Genomic DNA, 19,465 nt, shown 5'->3' with positions numbered 1-19,465 from the left:
GACTTCAAACTCGTATCCAATTTTAAAAATTATTTTTAGCAATTTTATTCAAACAGCATTTTCATTCCTTTCACACCATAACTGGTTAATAATAACTCACATATTTCTTGAAACCATAACTGGTGTTTCAACAGGAAAATAAAGCTTGCGTGTTTTAAAGGAAAAAAAGCTTCCCCAAAAATGTAAAGCTTGCATTTCGTCCAGTTCCTATCCTGTCTTTATTCATCTCGGATGCTGAGGCTATCCATGGCTAGTAAGATGCCATTTAAGGTTAGAGTGAATAACAAAAATCCTACAGTAAGACTTCCAACTCGAATTCTAAGTTTTTTTTAAATAATTTTTTAAAACAATTTTTTTTCAAACATTTCTTTCCTTTCACACCATAACTGGTTAACAATAACTCGCAGGAAAATAGTTTGTGTGTTTCAAAGGAAAAAAAGCTTGTCGGCCAGCTGGATGGAGGGTTCTGAATGGAGGTACTGTCCTGAAAGGTAAGCCAGTTTGTGTGCATATTTGCATGGGGCTGGAACGCGAATAGTGCCTGGCCAGTTCCAGTACAAATGGCACATCTTGAAGGTCAGCCTGTTGGTGTATAAAAATCAATGCAATTAAAATAAGCCTTTGAAGCAGTACAATGACTAAAAATGTCTGACAATTTATAGCAGTAAAGCAGAATGAGGCATAGTAAACTGTGGTTACACATTCGGACTTTTCTGCCTCGCACATTAGCTCGTCCCAAGAGCCAGCTTCTGTAGCCGGGGATCGGACCGCCAAGGCCCCCAACCTTTGGCTGCCGCCCAGCTCACTTTGCACCCGACCCCTTTGGCCCCTCCCAAAGGTGGTGAGCCAATGGGAAGGGGGACCCACGTTTCCTTTTTGGGCTGTGCCCGGCCGGGCCCCATGGGCGGAGGCCCGGCCACCGGACGCTTGCCTTCGAGCCCCAACTCCAGGCCTGGCTCCAGAGAGAGGCCCTGTTGACCCACGTCCGGGCGAGGGAAAACCAAATCCATTTATTGTAGTCAACATAAGGGGTTTGTGTGAGCCGTGCTTTGTCTGGCCCTTCACCTAGGACCATTTTGCCAATATTGACCCTGCCAGGAGCATAAAGCCCCAGACAACTTAGCTCCTAGGATCATTTGGACACGCAAACACCTCCACCACGAGAAGGTGACTACTCATGGAGGGGGTGACTACTCACCTATTCTATTCTATTCTATTCTATTCTATTCTATTCTATTCTATTCTCATGTTTGTGTAAGTGGACACCTTTGCAGATGGTCAGGCATCAGGTTCGCTGTATTGTAGAGGGTAATGTAGTGGGTAGGAAGTCCACATCCATGGTGAATGTGATGTGCCATCAGGTAGAAGTCCACCCTGCAGTGTGTGGATATCAGGGGGAAGACAGACTTGTAACTTTGTGACAGCACTTTTCTGAATTAAGGGTTAGAATCAGAAACGTGTACTTTTTTTCTGACACATCATAGCTATTAAATACAACACATGGTAACATTCACAACGCTAGATGGGGCCAAAAAGTCTTTTTTCAAACTTGAGAAAGAGGGGGTCGTCTTATAATAAAGGTCGTCTTATATTCGGGCCAATACGGTAATATCGATTAACAACATGAGTACAATACAGTACATGATTAAATAGAATAATGTACGACTGAACTCACTGCATTGCTCCTGTGATGGTTTTTTTTTTTTACCGCAAGTCATGAAATGTATGCACCCTATAATGCGGTGCGACCTATCTGTGGATTAAGTACAGAAAAGCACCCGGAATTGAGTCTGCTCCTTTTAACCCGAAGCATCTGATGGTGCGGAAAATACGGTACAGTAGTAAAACAAAACTGGCAGTAACAAATAAACAAAAAAATGCACTGACCAGTCTTTCTGAGTGAGTGTGTGATCCAGAACAGTTCCAGGTGAAGGCGCGCCAAAGCTGCTTCCAGCACATGAATAGAGGGTAGTGCTGATTCTCTTTTGGACTACAATAAAGACAAGCTTGGGCTCATAGCTGGGAAACGTCTCGAAGCATTTGATTAGCTGTGGGATCTCATGCTGCTCAACCATCTTGAGTTGACCAGCTGACACGCCATCCCGATACACCACAATCCTTTCTGGCAAGTAATGGTTGACCTATGTAGAAGTTTTATATATATATATTGGAAACACTGTAGCAATTAAGCAGTAAAATATTGTCCTTAAAATGTTATATTACACACACACACACATCTTTTCCAAATAACATTGCAAAGTATATGTCTTTTCCAAATAACACCGCAAAGTATACAACACAGTATGTAGTAATTGGCTCTGTTAACCTTGGCCGATAAAAATCCAGACCGCAACAAGCAAAAGAGGATTTGTAAATCATGGGGACGGTTTTTGACCAAAGCAACCGATCGGTTCAACCATTTTGGTTCAATACAAATTATTTAGTCAGTTCACTGTTCGACACGTTGGTAACTGTAAGCACTCATAAAAATGTTAATAAAAATATGTGCATTCTTCTAAATGCTATATACATCCATGTATTTCATACTCTTAAATTGTTGTTTAATTTTTAATTTTCTTTGTGTTACCTCATGATACTTGTGCAGTGCATCCAACAAGCAAACTGTAAAACCATTGATGATTTCTTCATTGGGTCCTTGGAAAGTTACTCTTGAATACCAGCGAGTCAGTGAGCTAAAAAACAAACAAAAAACAACAACGTAGGGATGGACATTGATTTGAAACCAATAAACAATGAAAAAGACTTACTTGTTTGTGCTTGCAACAAAGCCCATGACTGATCGGCGACTCTTGCTGGTGTCATGGTGGACATCAACTCCAACCACCATTATTTTTTTCTATGAGGTTTTTGCAAAAATAAATTTGTGCGAATGTGACCAAGACATTTTCACCATTATGACAATCTGTACAACTCAAAAAAAACTTTTTTCTTTTAAGAGTAAAATTGAATCAGTTACAATCTCTTGGTTGTATAAATGCACACACTTTCAAACTAATGCTTTGTTGCAACACTTTTGGCTTGGTCTCATTAGTGGTCAAAAGGTTTTAGAAAAAACAACATTTTGTTTCACTTTAGATTGCCAAAACAAACATACACATACATACGTATCTACATTTAACACAAATATGCACATGCCCACTCTCTCTCTCTCTCTCTCTCTCTCTCTCTCTCCCTCTCTCTCTCTCTCTCTCGCCCGCACACAAACACTGTGGCTGTTGATAAGCACGGGGCTTACCAAAGGGACATTGACAGTCCAAAGTTCTCCTCCTAATTTGCTGTTCACTTGCAGGAGTATTTTTTGGGCCACACTCCTTAACTTCTGTTGCTGGGAAATTGTCCGGATGTTGATAACCTAGCAAACAAAACAAAACAAAGTTACCGTATTTCCTGGACTATAAACCAGAATGGCTAAAATTAGGGGAAAATCTAGGTTTGTTCATCTATATAAGATGCACCGGACTATAAACCGCAGGTGTTTTAATGTTTAATTACCATTTGTAAGAGAATATAAGCGAAGATTGACAGGAAAGAAATGGTTCTTTTTGGACGCATACCTTTTGTTAATATAACGTTTAGACAGAGATGAAGGACTTTTGCAAACAAACGTATAAATCTCATCAACGACCATAATAAACTTAATGTGCAGGGAACACTAGCAACACACTAATAATAAATAAAATGGGACCACTTACTGGGGTAAAGTTGGCAATGCGATATGAACTACACGTATAGCTCCGGAGAAATGGGTGACACAACAAAATGTCATCACCAATAGCCCAGTACCTTCTAGTGGCAAGAGGAAATCTCTATAGTACATGAGTAGCTCTCGTTCCTTTGTTAAGAGCCAAACCACCTGCCTTTAACGTAAAAGCAGCATCATATGCATTTGTCCCCCATAATGAGGATTTGTGTATAAAAACTTCCTTTCACCAGTAATGTCCATCTTAATCTCGTTCTGTCTCTTGTTTGTGTCAATTGGGCGGCACTATTTGCCTGGCGGACGGACATGCGATCAACACACCACTCTTCTCCCCAGTGACCATGTGTCTGGTCACATATCCCTCCGCTCAGCCAAGCGGTGCCGTACAACAGTGGCCCACAACCAGCTTATTAATGAGTGTAGTATAAGTGTACTAGACATCACAAAATCCGTGATGTAGTGAAACCGCGATAAACGAACCGCAATGTAGCAAGGGATTACTGTCATTTGACCTGCAAGTGACGTTAGCAGCGCGGCGGTGTTTACATAAGGACAAAGGATTCTATCACGGGATGACGAAGGGCCCCACGTTTGAAGGATTTAATGATTTGGAGTGACACAAGGTTTGAAAAACGTATTTATGTTATAGTTATTTGATATATTTTATTTCGTGTAGCAACTTGTATATGTTTTTATCGTTACAGTTTAGTAGTTGTTGGCTCGTTGAACTCTTGTTTTGTTAAATAAAGAGCCGTTTACCAAACCCACGTGTTTCCTGGTACTTTGTTAACGCTACAATATAGTTGTATACTAGATCTGTGCGGCGTTGTTGACATAAAGGATGAGGAATTTGATCGATGGATTTAATGATTAGGAATGAAACAGATGGTTTGATAATATTGTTGTTATATGATAGATATTTGAAATATACTTAATATATCGTTATATGGGTCTGTGGAATAATTAGAAATGCAACTTACGAGTCCGACGTCGACGGCGCATATGTGGCACATACGCGGCATTGTTTACATAAAGGACGATCGATGGATTTAATGAATTGGAGTGACACAGATGGTTTGATAAACGTGCTTTTTATGTAATACTTATTTGAATAACTCTGAATGTTACTCAGGCCCGTTTTCAGCTCCTCGTTTGTGTATATGTCACGTTAGCATACCGTATCGTTTAGCCTGTTGTTGCTGGTTCATGTCTGTTCTTGGTGTTGGATTTTGACAAATAAATTTGCCCCAAACGTGCGACTTATACTCCGATGCGACTTACGTATATATGTTTTTTTTCACTGGATTGTGCATTTTATGGCTGGTGCGACTTATACTCCGGTGCGACTTAATAGTCCGAAAATTACGATAATTATTAATGCCACAGAATACCATGAGTAAAGGTAATTTGAGTAAAAAGGATGGTGACCCCTATTATAGTGCAACCACAAGGTATTCACAGCATTCACTTTTTTCACGTCAAAGCCACATCCCAAAATGGAATCTAAAGCACGATATGTTTTTTCTTGTACAGCAGTTCAGCCAATCAATGACTTAATCTGAGGGACAACTCTTTAACTTTAATCTCTATAACTATGATTTCAAGTTTGTCACTTGTTTTTTTAGCTACTGTATGATACCTGGGATGGGATGGGACTTTTAACACAGCAGAGCTTCTTGATGGCACTGTAGAGATCTTCTCTGTTCCCTACCAGGAAGCACACTACAAGCTGCAAAGTAGGCTATGAACAAGAATTAAAAATGTAAGACATTGTCTTTAAATGTTTTTTTTTTTTTTTTTTTTTCAACACAGCTAGAATATATTGTGTTCATTTACAAACAAGAATCATCAAAATCGGAATTTTGGGGTTTTCAATTTACTCTCGCCATAAGAAATCATGAATCTAAATACCACAATCATTTCAATAGTAAAATTGTCCCAGTCATTTTACAGTACATCTTAAAATTATGGAACAACTTGATTAAAAAAAAAAAAGGTTAAAATTAGCAGAGAATCGTAAGCAGAATGTCTATTGTTAAAATGCATGTCTTACCTCACTAGTGAGCTGAGAGTGGATGCTTTTGACATATGATTCTGTGCGATCATCCCTCAGCTCTACACACACAGGATGAGCCACTTGCACCCCGAGAGGCCCACCCACCTTGTTCAAGGTTGAAATAAACTCTTCAGCATGGTCTGCATAGCGGCAAGGGTAGAAAATGGCCCATTTTTTTAGGGGGACCTAAGAGATTGATTTGACAATGAATACCAACGACCAAAACAAACCTGACTGAGCTAAAACATAAGCAATGTTCAACTTAAGCATTACAGTTTCAAATTTCATGTCGTTACCATGAAAGCAGATCTTTGTGTTTGATCACAAAAACAGTGATTAATATGTATTTGCGGCTATTTTCCTGTTTATAGCCATAACAGTAAATTAATCATAATTAATGCATGTTAGATTCAAATAATGACACTTTAAATATATGCCACGCAACAGTAAAAAATATTGAATCATTGAATTGGATCAAATTAATTCATTCATTATCAAAAACATTGTTTGCTGCAGCCCCACTTGTAAGCAAAGGTACCAAGACTATGACCAAGAATAACGCAATGCAACTCAGACCATAATAAAAAAATCTGACATCGAAGTTAGGGCGATCACTATAATCATGAAATGAAATTAAAATTATTTTAAGCGAAGTTTTGTCTTTTAATCAAAAAGTAGTTATCAGATGTCCCAGTTACTTACTGAGCTAATTGAAGCAACCCTCACAACATCTCTGGACCACGATCCATCAGCACCGATTGTAAACGACGATGTTTGTACACAGATGGTTTCAAGAGGCAGAATTCTACCCTTTACCTGAAAGAGTGAAAATAAAATTCCACTTCATCAAGCAGATCTGGGTTGACAAGTGAACGTATAGTTTAACATAGGTATACTTCCAGAAAAATATTCTCATTGTCAGTAGTATAACTTACTTGCAGTATTTCCGGGGCAAATTCAAGGTTCCACTTGGTGACTTCTTTTTGGCTGTCGGGGTTAGCGCTTATGTTCTTCAGAAGTTGCTTTATTGAAAGGGTGTGCTGGTCGCCATTCAAATTAATGTGCATGGTCAGGTCCTAAAATATTTAAATTCTAATTTTTAATAGTGGCCAGCCAATGACAGATACCTTTGAGAGTACTTAAAGTTTACACAAGCTAAGAACAATAGTTTAACCGAGAACTACGTAAAAAACAAATTAAAATTGTGCTTTAAATACTTTTGTTTGTGTCTGAAATAAGAAATTCTGATCAAATGTACCTTCATTGTTTTGAAATCCTTCTTCATATTTTCTGGGATCCCAGTCATGAACGAAAGCTCAGGAACGATTAAGATTTCTCCAGTAATGACTTGCTGAAAATAATAAGTAATAAAGTATTCAGTGTGAAATCAGTGTAAGTCATTCTTTTTCATTAAAATGATATTCCATTAAGTCATGTTTGGCCACGTCACTCAATTTGCTGTTTCTAAGTACTGACATTTGACGTTCATTTACATTTCCTTGCAGATTTATATTTGAACAGTGTCAAAAGACTCAAGAAAAACATGTTACATTCGTGGTATTGAGTTAATAAACAGAAATTGAAAACCTTTACCTTTCCACCCGGCTTGGAACGCTCTTTTGGTTTATGCATGAGAAGAGGTTGGTCCATTTCTTTAATAATAATTCCATAGTGCTTGCTATGATTAATAGACAATAAAAGATCAAGTTAATTGATCAATGAATAGGTATTGTTCAAAACATGATTAATCACGCTGTTAGTTAAATGCACCATCAAAGTTAATCATGTGCCATTAAAATTAAAGATCGGTTGAATCTACTTAACCGGTGGTTAAAAAAAAGTTTTGAACAACTGGGCCTTTGTAGTTAGGGTTTGTTGTTGACTCTGTTGGCACACCTCAAAAGCTGTAACACAATGTATGTACCGTAATTTCCGGACTATAAGTCGCGGTTTTTTTCATAGTTTGGATGGGGGGGCGACTTATACTCAAGAGCGACTTATATATGTTTTTTTTTCACAAATTTTTACTTGATCATTAAGACATCACTTACAAGTATAGTTGACCACTTCCCATGTTATTTTTAGTATAGTTGATCACTTCACATGCTTTTATTTCTTTATCTTGAACATATTCAAAACATAAAAAATAGAGAAAACATCAAATAAAGCAATTAACACTTTAAAGCACCATATCCAAGTCCACTGTCTGCTGTATGTACACTTGCTCCATTTTTGCTCCTCTTATATTTATTATTATTATTTATTATTATTTGTTTATTTATCATTTATTCAATACTCTTATTTATTCATTGTTAGTGCCTTCTTGGTTTTTTTTGTGTTGCTTGTATGCATATGTGTACTATCTCACCGAGGGATAGAGGAAATGTAATTTCAATCTCTTTGTGTGTCTTAGTATATAAAAAAAATATATCGACGATAAAGCAGACTTTGACTTTGATAAAACAACCAAAAAAAATTATATTTTCAGACGAAACTGGATGAGGGCGCTCTAAATTTTACCGTTGGCCGTGACTCATCAACTGGGTGGGCTTAAGAAAAATGGCACCAAAAAGAAACTCATATTTTGCAGGTTACAAACTTCAAGTTGTAAAATATGCAGCTGAAAACAGTAATCGAGCAGCAGAAAGAAAGTTTGGAGAACCGTGATGTACCAATGGATTACTATTTCAAGTGACGTCAGTAGCGCGGCGCGCCGGTTGTTTACATACAAACGTGCCCACACAAGGACGACCGGCATCATTAGCGGTGATCATTTCTAAGTGACACGGAGGACAAAGAGTTTGAAGGAATTAAGGATTTGGAGTGACATAGAAGGTTTGAAAAACTATTATGGCTTTTACGCACGCCCGGTCTCTACTGAGTCGGGGGCCGACGATCGGCCGAGTGGTTGTCCGCGAACGGTGCGCGGGGCTCGGACATGGCCATTACGCACGCCCGGTCTGTCTGGAAGTCCACGCCGCCACACGCTTGGAAGTTTGTTTTGTTTAATAAAGAGCCGTTTACCAAACCTACGTCTATCCTTGTACTTTGTTAATGCTACAATATAGTTATATAGTAGATCTGTGGAATAAAGACGAGGGTGACGTCAGGGCGCACGCGCGGCGATGTTGACAAAGGACGAGGAATTTGATCGATGGATTTAATGGAATTAAAGTGCACGGATGGTTTGATAATATTATTGGCTTGTATTATAGTTATTTAAAATATAGTTTATCTATCGTTATATGAGCCTGTGGAATATTTTGAAGCGCAAGCGCCCTCAGCCGTGCGCACCCATTGTTGACAAAGATCGATCGATGGATTTAATGAATTGGAGTGACACCGATGGTTTTATAAACATGTTATTCATGTAATAGTTGTCCTTAATCACTCTATATGTTACGTCAGGCCCGTTCTCAGCTCTTTGTTTGTGTTTGTCAAGTTAGCATACCTATCGTTTAGCCTGTTGTTGCTATTTAATGAATTGGAGTGACACCGATGGTTTTATAAACATGTTATTCATGTAATAGTTGTCCTTAATCACTCTATATGTTACGTCAGGCCCGTTCTCAGCTCTTTCTTTGAGTTTGTCACGTTAGCATACCTATCGTTTAGCCTGTTGTTGCTATTTAATGAATTGGAGTGACACTGATGGTTTTATAAACATGTTATTCATGTAATAGTTGTCCTTAATCACTCTATATGTTACGTCAGGCCCGTTCTCAGCTCTTTGTTTGTGTTTGTCACGTTAGCATACCTATCGTTTAGCCTGTTGTTGCTATCGTTTAGCCTGTTGTTGCTCGTTCATGACTGTTTTTGGTGTGGGATTTTGTCGAATAAATTGCCCCCAAAATGCGACTTATACTCCGGAGCGACTTATATATGTTTTTTTTCACTTTTTGGGGCATTTTATGGCTGGTGCGACTTATACTCCGGAGCGACTTATAGTCCGGAAAATACGGTATGTTAATACAGATACCTCTACTTACGAATTTAATTTGTTCTGCGATCCGGTTTGTAAGTAGAAACGGTAGGGGGAAAAAAAAAAGAATTATTAATTAAATAACCAATAAAAAACTAGCTTCAGATGTGAACATTCCGGGCTGATCACAAGCCAATAAGTAGGCCTAATAACGAACTCCTCACTAGCCTCAGGCTAGTCAGCCCGGCCTGCAGCTGAAGGGGGCGCTAAATTGCCAATTCCCCACACAGTAATATGAAAAATAGAAAACGTTTGCGGTGCAAAATGTTGTAATTATACGTGACATGAAAAAATGCTGCTCCTGTGTTGCTCCTGCCAAAAAAACGTTACTGGCCAAGATGAACAGGTGGGTGGGAGCACCTGGTAACCGGTTCGGAAGTCCGAATTTGGTTCGTAAGAAAATGCAAAAGTATTGCGAGGCTCCAGTTTGTATCTCGAAGAGTTTGTAAGTATAGGTGTTCGTAAGTAGAGGTATCACTATCTGTAAAGTCGCATGCATGTGAGGATCATTCTATTTCTGTAATGTCTATAATGATTTTCTATTTCTATAATGTCTATAATACTTTGAAATCATTGTGTGCCATATTGTCACATTATTGGTAAATTTTGTCATTTGATTTGCTTGAGTGAGGAAGAACACGCAGATATAAGTTGTATCTTACGCAAAAAATGTATGCACTGGAATTCTGGTGTATATATGCCGCAGTACTTTAAGCCACGTTTCAATGTTTACTTTCCCTGCTCAATGATGACCTCAAAGACAATTGTCACACCTGTAGTAGTCCACAAAAGTGGTTTTTGTGCCATCCATCAAAGTGAAGGTGTCTTTGGGTGATTTATCCCACTCAATGGAATCAACGCGGTAAGTCCGGTTATTGTAGCGGGTGATAATGATGTTTCCAACAAGTTCTTTAGTGCATTCGTCTCTAAATTTCTCTTTGCTTCGTTGGTAGAGAATATTCCTGTCAGGAGAAAACATGTCAAATGTAAGTTTTAAATTACATGCCCATTTGTACTTTAAGTATTTTGAAAGACAGCTTTGCTTTGTCTCAACAATCAATAATCATTTGACCAATTGATGATCCAACAGGTTGGTGCATTATTTGTCAGAGAGCATTTACAAACAGTGTGTCGTTCTTTGAATACGGTGCAGCTTCAAAAACACACTTCAACAGTTGAACAATACTGAATTTACGGAATGTAACGAAGTACCACTCAAACAAATATCCAAACAATAATGTTATATTCTAAGCACAACTAAAGAAATGTCTACCTTTTTCACTTTGAAGATGGTATTCTCTCAAGTTCAGATGTTCTTTTGTCATTTGGTCAACATCAAATAAATATTTAAATCTACCATTCAAATGATTTATCTGTTTTGTGTTAATAATCTTGCATTAACTCACATGACTTCCAGCACAGAGTCATTCCGCAAGACTTTGTGGGAGACATCAACACACAGGTACAGACCTCCATCTGTATGTTTGATACATGTTGAATAGCCTGGCCATACCTGCAGCCTATAAAACACATTTATTTGAACAGATTTGAACAAAGCCTCTTTATGGTAGCATTTCAAGATACTACATACCGATGTTTGTCAAGAACTACTGCATTTTCTGGATTATAATGATTTCTCCCGACTGGCTTCAATCCAATCATTTTCATGACCCTTGAATCAGAGGAAAGACATTTTTTTTGTTTTAAAAAACCAAGACATTTTAAAGTTTGAAGTACTTTTCAGAAAATGACGAATTTGATCATTTCGTCTCACAACTAATTTAACATAACACAAAATAGAAAGCACGAAAAAGTAATTTCTAGTTCATACATTCCATCCATCCATTTTCTACACCGCTTGTCCCCACGGGGGTCACGGGTGTGGTGAAGCCTATCCCAGCAGTCATCGGCAGTAGGTGGCAGACACCCTGAACTGGTTGTCATTTTGGGAGAACACCGGACATCAAGTGGAGGCGAGACCATTGAGATTTGAAGAGCACTAAGTTATATAGGCTGTGGTTATCAGCCTAGCTTTATTGTTTGAAATTTGAGGCTGTGCCATGTTCTAAATTAAGCATGATACGTTTCTATTCTGCTAGCACAGAGCAGAGTCATAGCGGGTTGGTGTCCTACATTGTCATTGGTAAGGCAAGACAGCAGACATTTTTTTTTAAAACTGTTTGCAATCACGCCTATGTTTTTGCAAACCCTTTATCATAAGCAAAATGGTTCTCATAAAGAACACTCGTTGACACCACGGTGAAATACATTTGCTTTGATAAAACCAAACTGATCTATTTAGTATGTGCCCATACTAAATTATCTGATGGCTACTCAAACAATATCAATATATGGCCACACAGCTCTGATGCATTTTGCCACATCAAGCGATAACAATGGAATAGAGCAGTGAACGGGACAATCAACAGTGCAGTACAATGACTGACTGGCACTCAGCCTTTTTGAAACGACGTCACTCACCGGAAATTGCAAACGTGCATTTTCGTTGTTAAGCGCGTTGCTATGGGTCTAATTAAGAACCTGGGTGAGTTGCATTGAAAAACAAAAGTATGCTTAAAATGATTTTAGCCGTTAAAATATAGTTGGCCAAGTTTACTTCACATTTGGTCTTTAAATTCAAAAGTGTACCTCCGGAGAACGACATTGTAGAGTGGGATGCATAGCTCAGAGTTGGGTGGCAATATCTTTGTCATCTGTATTTGGATTTTGATTTCTTCATTGTCGGTTCTTCTCAAACTCGTAAGAACCACCTCCTGTGAATTAACCAAATTTTACTTTAAGACATACATTTACAATTTAACAATATGAACAACCCTCAAATTGTAGTCTGAGACTAAAACAGGCTCCCAACTATTTCAGGGAGGGTGCAGCAAGGCTGAAAAAGTGAAATAATTTAATTTTCAAAAATGGTGTCAAGTTCCAAAGCTTAAGACAAAAAACACACTATGGCCACGAATAATCTGTTGCTCACTTCACTACATTACTGTTACGTCAGAGTTTAGTACTAATTTGGTGACCATGACAACTAGTTGCAGAATTGGGGTATCTACATGTTAAGCCCAACTCTAAAATTCTATCGCGTTTGCTCTTCGAGTCAGTACCTTCATTTTCTCAAAAATTGCAACCTATCAAATTTAGTTCAGTAATTGGGAGATGTTTTGGTTGTGAGAATGACTCGGATTCACGAGGCTATGAACGGGAAAAGGGCGTATTGAACGCAAGTGTATTGAGGAGGCGGCCGAGCCATGACGGCTGACAATGGCGCTACGTCACGGCTCCTCTTCTCCCAAGCAACATGGCTGCAGTAAAGGCGTCTTGACAAATAGTTTTGCAGAGCTCTTACAAGCTTGCTTGAATACAATCAATGTAGTAACCAAAAACACATTTGGATAGAGTTTTCCTTGATACACCAGATATATATTTTTCATCTGAACCCCACTGGTACGCTTTAAGCAAAGGGGTCACTGTTAATAACCAGTATCGTTTTTCCAATGCTATAAGCAAGAAATATATGACGTACTCAAATTAGTGAACAGACCACGTACCGTGAACCTTCCCGTATTAAACCAAAACTTACTTGGACAATGTTTCAATTAGTATCAGTTACATCAATACCATGACAAAACCAGAATATTATCTTTTGATTTTGTTACAACAGGTTTGCCTGATGAAAATGCAATAGGAAAAAAATAGCTATCCCCTGCCTTAGATTATAGAATAATCTTACAGGAAAATCTGATCAGACATAATGGAGTCGAGCACTTGGCTTCGTTAGTAGGGAAGGTAAATACTAATATATAGGCAGATCATAAATAATACACTGGCATGTGCTCCTAAATTAATACCTACATTCTTCAGTTGTAGGGGAAGGTAGAGTATAGAACCATCAAAAGCTGTAACTTCTCCTGTGGTCAAGGAGTGCTCTTTCATCATTCCGAAGCGCATTGACATGGATTCAACATTTGGTCTGGGAAAAGAGTGGATGTACAAATTGTCACAAATATTTTCAGACACATGTATATACGTGAAAAAGAATACAGTGTATCGAGAGAATGAAAGCTCAGTCATCCAAAAGTGAATCTTCATGTCATTGGACATCATCATAGGTCGATAAATTACATAAAAGTCAAAGTCCCAATGATCATCGTCACACACACATCTGGGTGTGGTGAAATTTGTCCTCTGCATTTAACCCATCCCCATGTGATTTTAATCCATCCCCTGGGGGAGAGGGGAGCAGTGAGCAGCAGCGGTGCCGCGCTCGGGAATCATTTGGTGATCTAACCCCCCAATTCCAACCCTTAATGCTGAGTGCCAAGCAGGGAGGCAATGGGTCCCATTTTTATAGTCTTTGGTATGACCCGGCCGGGGTTTGAACCCACAACCTTCCAGTCTCAGGGCGGACACTCTACTACTAGGCCACTGAGCTATATGGTATATTTCCATAAAACTTGTAGAAGAGTGTACAAACGCACATTGACTAATGCTGTTTTGTCTGCTGAAGTACAAAGAAGTCCGAGATCAAAATTACTTACGTAAATGTGACATGGTACTGATAAACAGCTTTGTTCTTGCAGTTAATTGGAACATGATTTGAGCCAATAGTTACTGGAGTTCCTTTTGATCCAGCCTTGTTGAGTGGCAGGCTGACCAAGAAAACACACATACAAAAATATTTAGATCAATGACATTCAGATAATTTAATAGTTATTACCAAATGGATAACACTTTGCTCACAGGACCAAAAGGGATAGCGAAAGCATTTAAACTCGTAACAAGAGTTAGAGGTAAAAAAGTAATCTTACTGGACTGCCTCCATTTTCAATTCTTTCTTTCCTGGTGCAGTAGCCACAGGGTCTTGGGCCGCTTGAACAATGGACACAATTTCTTCACAGAATTGTATTGGTAAACAATTAGTAAATTGTTACACAAGTATTTCTTTTTCTTAGTTTAAGGATTGTAGTTTTGTTTTAATTGATGTGATAATGAATGGATGTAATATGACCTAATTTAGGATAGATTATTGCTTACTTGGCCCGAGTACGAAAAGGGATTCATTAACCCTTTATTACTAATATAGTGAATGAAACATTTTTCAAGTCCCATCTATGATAGAATATGTTAATGCATTGGATGCTCTGCTCCCTAAGTGGTTTTCAAACGTTTAGGCTTATTACCTGTGTCAGAGGTCTCGGAGGGATGGCATGCTGTTGCCTCAGAGGTAAGAGAACCAGCCTGAACACTTTTGAGAGGAAGGGAGGAAAGAGGTAAAGGACATCTTTGTCCCAGTCCAAGCGCAGGATTTAATGCTCTTCCAACTCCCACCATCATGCTTGGAGAAATTTCTCGGCCAAGAAATCTGCAACAGTTCATAGGCCATGCCAGGCTTTAATACAACTCATAGCGATAACCCAGCATAATTGACACTTCATTAATAATGGGAAAAATATTTAGTGGATATGCAATTGGTACGGTGTATCTTACATTAAACACCAACTTCAAAACTTAGACAAAATGACGTGAAAATCTTAAATTCAACAAATGACATACTATTGAATTTTGCTTATGGTGTGTTATTATTTTGGGGTCCAATCAGTATTACTATAGAGTAAACTGTAACAATTAATATGCTGTTCATAGTTGGTTACTCTCCGCTGTAACTAACATGTTTACACGAAGACTTGGATGAAAATTGTGCTGTTACAAGTGTTTCCACAACAAATATCTTACCTCAAAACCATACCTGCGCTAAGTACCTCAATAGAGGTACTGAAATGATACCATGGCAAAAACTATAAAACATCAATAAAAATCAGTGGGATAATAGCTGACAGCACACATTACCTTCATTTTGTATTTATTCAAACTTGCTATGTGCTTGATTTGACGTCAACATTTATTCAATTTTTAATTTATCATACGTTACAAATTAAGTATTGTTGAATTTTGTTATTTTCAATGAAGCAATATCTTCCATTAAAATAAGCAATATATTAAAATCACAAGTTCTAAAGGGCAACCAACCAATCCACCATCCCCTGTGCCAGCCTTTGACCCTGGCCTGCTGCCAGATACCCACTACCGCAAATAGATTCCAGTCCTGCATGAAAAAATGGTGCACCATAACAAATGCAAAATCTTCTCGTCATTCCTACCCTCTGCCGATCACTGCTTGGCGGTGGCCAATCTGTGGGCTACTGGCTTCTACATCCGGAATTGGCAGCTTTAACTCTTCCACCTCTCTGACTGCTTCTCTTCCTGCAAAAATAATTGCATTGAATTGCCAGTTAAAATGTGACGATACGACTAACTACAAAATTCCCTAGAAATTTGCAATGCGTTTGCCATCAGTTCTGTCCTTATTGGTGAACAGTGGACGGACTCCTTATACACTCGTAAAAAGGCTGTGGACTGCTGATGTGCGGCACCGCTTTGCTGGGCGGAGGGATATGTGACACGGTCACTGAGGAGAAGAGTGGTTTGTTGATTGCATGTCCAGCCGCCAAGCAAATAGGGAAATACTTTCAACAGAAAAAAACACGGAAATTCACGGAAAATTCTCATCCCTGTGTTGCGATCCTCTCCATTTCATAGATGAAACACAAAGGTGGAGTCTATTATAGGCAATCAGAAAAATATTCAGGTTCAAGCATCTCCATGGCACAGGCTGTGATCTGAGTGATCCATTTGCTTTTACACACGCAATAAATACATCTCTGTGTTTTAAGGTGATCGTTTGACAGTTGGAGATGCAACTGGCCGTATTTATTGTTGGATTGTGTTTCACGACAGCAAAAAGGTGTATTTATAATTCCTATGGATGAAATGGATAAGCACCCACTTCACCAAATTGCACCAAGCAGATACATCTTTTTTTTTGATCCACTACTACAATTACCACAAAAATTAAATCCTAGAGGGGCAGTTGTATACACACCAATTCGTAATGTTCCTCTTCCTCTTGAGGCCACTGAAGGTTCAAAGCCTATTCCCCTGAACATTGAAATCAGCGCAGGTTCTTGACCACGTGACGGCGAGTCAACCTATACAAAGAGTAAATAGATGTTTTTTTTAAATGATACTGAGACAAAACACTTTTCAGTCTTCGATTACCTCTTTCCTGGTGGGGGCTGCTTCTGCAAGTACCTTCCGAACCTCTGTGCTAGCGAGGACTGTGCCTCTTGATATGCCTATCCTGGGTTCTGATGAGGGAAAGGGCCCCACTCTAACTCCAAAAAGTCCTCCATCGTCAGACTGAAGTCCTCTACCGTGTCCAGCTAAAGGCTCATCAGCAGGTATACCAGAGCCTTGTACTTGTAGGACATTAGTAGGAGGGAAAAATCCTCTGGCTACAGCAAGCCCTCTACTACGGCCCCGCCAAGGAATGCCCGCCATATTACTGAAGTCAGGTGGCTTTTTTGGATCCATTTTGTCCACTTGAAATATTTCCTTTCAACTGCAGCACAAAGGGAAGAAATTCCTGTTAATAAATCTTAATGTTTTAGAGGATTGGGCGGTATTATGGTATCCTGCGGTGACTAAGGCTATGTTCTCACCGTATATCTTAATGCTCAATTAGAATTTTGGGGTGAAATACATTTTTTGTGTGTGTAAGTGTTTGTGTTCAAGTTCCATGTTAAATGAAACCTCAGTCCATCTGGTATGTGAACATATGTTCAGGGTGTAGATCACTTTTTCACCCAAAGTCAGCTGGGATAAGTTATAATCAAAGTCAGCAGGGATAAACTCCAGTACGCTCCTGTGACCAAGATAAGCGTTGTTGAAAATGGATGGATGAATGAATTTTTATGCAGTATTTTACTGTTTATCGCACACACAAGACTAAAAGTGTTGAAAGATAGCTGCTACTTTAGAACTACATATAGAACGCACTTTTGAAATATTTTGGGACATGCAGACTAAGTTTCATCAAATATCTACACTGAGGATGAAAATGATACATTACGGTAAAATTTGTTTCACCTAACTTTAAATAGTAGTCTTCCAGCAGGATATCAACAGCCTGACCGGGGTCGCACTGCAGAGAGAGTTTTTATGACACACTTAGTCGTTACATTTGCTTATATCAATTGATTATGGTTCTCTTTGCTCTTGTACCTTAAAAACCGCACACAGACAAAAGTTGAACACGGTTTTGTTTCTTAATTCCAGTTCTTTTCGGTAACATGGGTGTAATTTGTTGTCACGTTCCTATAAATAATTTTGAATTTTAGAGTGCGGATGGGTAGAAATGTAAATAATAAGGACAACGAATTTGTTGGAATATTTATATCAAATATGGCGCCAAATATATCTAACTTCGCTAGCGCCGGTCGGATTCCCCCATCACTTCAAACGTGTCCCATTCCTCCCCGACGTTTCAATGTTATTAAACACATTAATATATTCTTCGACAAATTTCTTATACGTTGTCAAACTTACTACAACCGAGACGCCACGAAGCAAATTGAGTATTAAGGTTATGGAGACATCAGGCCCGCTAATCAAGACGACGTCAGCAACAAGTCACGGTTGCTTGACTTGTATTTACTCAACTAACCAACCAATTTCAATATGTTAGTGGAATAAAACGGTATTATGGAGGTTAAAACTCACACTTAGTTGGCTGAAGAACGTTTACCAAACTTCCAACTGTCGTCGTCATTAAAAGTAGGTGAGTGAGGGAACTGTACCTGCCCTCAAGCGCTATTGGGCCATCTCATAGGAGGAGGTGTATACCATTGGTGTACAATAGCTGCCAATCATTCACCGCCAATTAATGTCGTAATGGACTTTATTGCCCCCTAAAGTAAAAATACCCTTTCGAAGGGTGACAATTATTATTATTAGTAATAATAGTAACTAAAACAACTCTTGTAGTGCAACATATTTCAAATGCACCTGGAATTACCCCCCCCCCCCCCCCCCCACACACACACACACAAAACACTCAATATGGAATAAAACAATTGCCCAAGTGCATATGCACTTGCTTTGTTAATTGTAACAAAATATTCATCAACCACGTTAATGACTAAAACATTATGAAGGAGCCAAACCAAACGTAGTTTGTCTGACATTTGAATTCTTGTGTCATACAAATACGTACTTGACCGAGGATGTGGTGCCATCTATTGTTAGACAGTAGTAACTACAACGGCAATCCATCTAAAACCAAACCAAACCATCACGAAGGCCTTTTGTGCATTTACTTGGTGACCTATATTATTTTATAATTTATGTATCATATAATCATAACTAATTTGCACTGCATATGCAAGGAAACACGAACATACAGACAATATATGTATTCCAAAATGAAAGTCCAGACAACATGAAGAACAGAACAATATGATACCGAGGAAAGACATGACAAGACTAATAAAAGACCACAAAATCTACATGTGTAATTCTCTAAACATGTTTTATAAAATGTATAAACTGAAATCCAGTTGCATTTCTTCTTATTCTACTGTATTGTTTGTTATACAAGACTTTGCTTTCAATGTACTGTCAGCTGTACCTCAGTCACAAAGGATGAAGCAATTTTTTGGGGCCAATGAAAGTAGCCTTTAATCAAAGCTTTCCATATAACCGACAATAGAAATTTGACCAACCTTGACAACCAAAAAGTTGTCTTTTTGAACAATTTAATTTCTGGCCACCATAAGGACTGTCGAAGATC

The 19,465-nt window shown here is 38.6% G+C and overlaps 1 protein-coding gene across 6 annotated transcripts; it reads right to left on the bottom strand.

The window, feature by feature from the left end:
• Window positions 1-17: 17 nt before the first annotated feature.
• On the bottom strand, window positions 18-18,522 carry piwil2 (piwi-like RNA-mediated gene silencing 2). 6 transcript variants are annotated; one of them, XM_049762615.2, is made up of 25 exons: window positions 18,397-18,503; window positions 17,769-17,818; window positions 16,894-17,236; window positions 16,718-16,823; window positions 15,936-16,038; window positions 14,958-15,139; window positions 14,586-14,667; window positions 14,316-14,426; window positions 13,630-13,747; window positions 12,409-12,533; window positions 11,351-11,431; window positions 11,166-11,279; window positions 10,533-10,721; window positions 7,371-7,455; window positions 7,036-7,128; window positions 6,713-6,853; window positions 6,480-6,593; window positions 5,775-5,963; window positions 5,361-5,462; window positions 3,257-3,373; window positions 2,769-2,857; window positions 2,588-2,693; window positions 1,888-2,141; window positions 1,267-1,374; window positions 18-582 (listed from the first exon to the last, which is right to left on the bottom strand). In XM_049762615.2, the coding sequence occupies exons 3-25, from the start codon at window positions 17,206-17,208 to the stop codon at window positions 426-428; spliced, it is 3,081 nt and encodes a 1,026-aa protein (XP_049618572.1). In that variant the 5' UTR covers window positions 17,209-17,236; window positions 17,769-17,818; window positions 18,397-18,503; the 3' UTR covers window positions 18-425. The 6 variants fall into 6 exon arrangements, 5 of the variants coding, with proteins under 5 accessions (XP_049618572.1, XP_049618576.1, XP_049618575.1 ...); XM_049762619.2 differs by having other exon boundaries at window positions 14,586-14,646; XM_049762618.2 differs by having other exon boundaries at window positions 17,764-17,818; window positions 18,397-18,472.
• Between the last annotated feature and the right edge of the window lie 943 nt (window positions 18,523-19,465).

Source organism: Syngnathus scovelli, chromosome 3 (assembly GCF_024217435.2).
Source record: "Syngnathus scovelli strain Florida chromosome 3, RoL_Ssco_1.2, whole genome shotgun sequence".
Lineage (NCBI taxonomy): Eukaryota > Metazoa > Chordata > Actinopteri > Syngnathiformes > Syngnathidae > Syngnathus > Syngnathus scovelli.
This window is presented reverse-complemented; position numbering and strand designations above follow the sequence as displayed.

Coding starts and splice junctions, on each gene's coding strand:
- piwil2 (XM_049762616.2), bottom strand. CDS start 17,208: ATGGATCCAAAAAAGCCACCTGACTTCAGTAATATGGCGGGCATTCCT. Junction 6,594..6,712: donor TTGCCCCGGAAATACTGCAA/GTAAGTTATACT, acceptor TCACTCTTTCAG/GTAAAGGGTAGAATTCTGCC. Junction 5,964..6,479: donor GGGTTGCTTCAATTAGCTCA/GTAAGTAACTGG, acceptor TCAATCTCTTAG/GTCCCCCTAAAAAAATGGGC.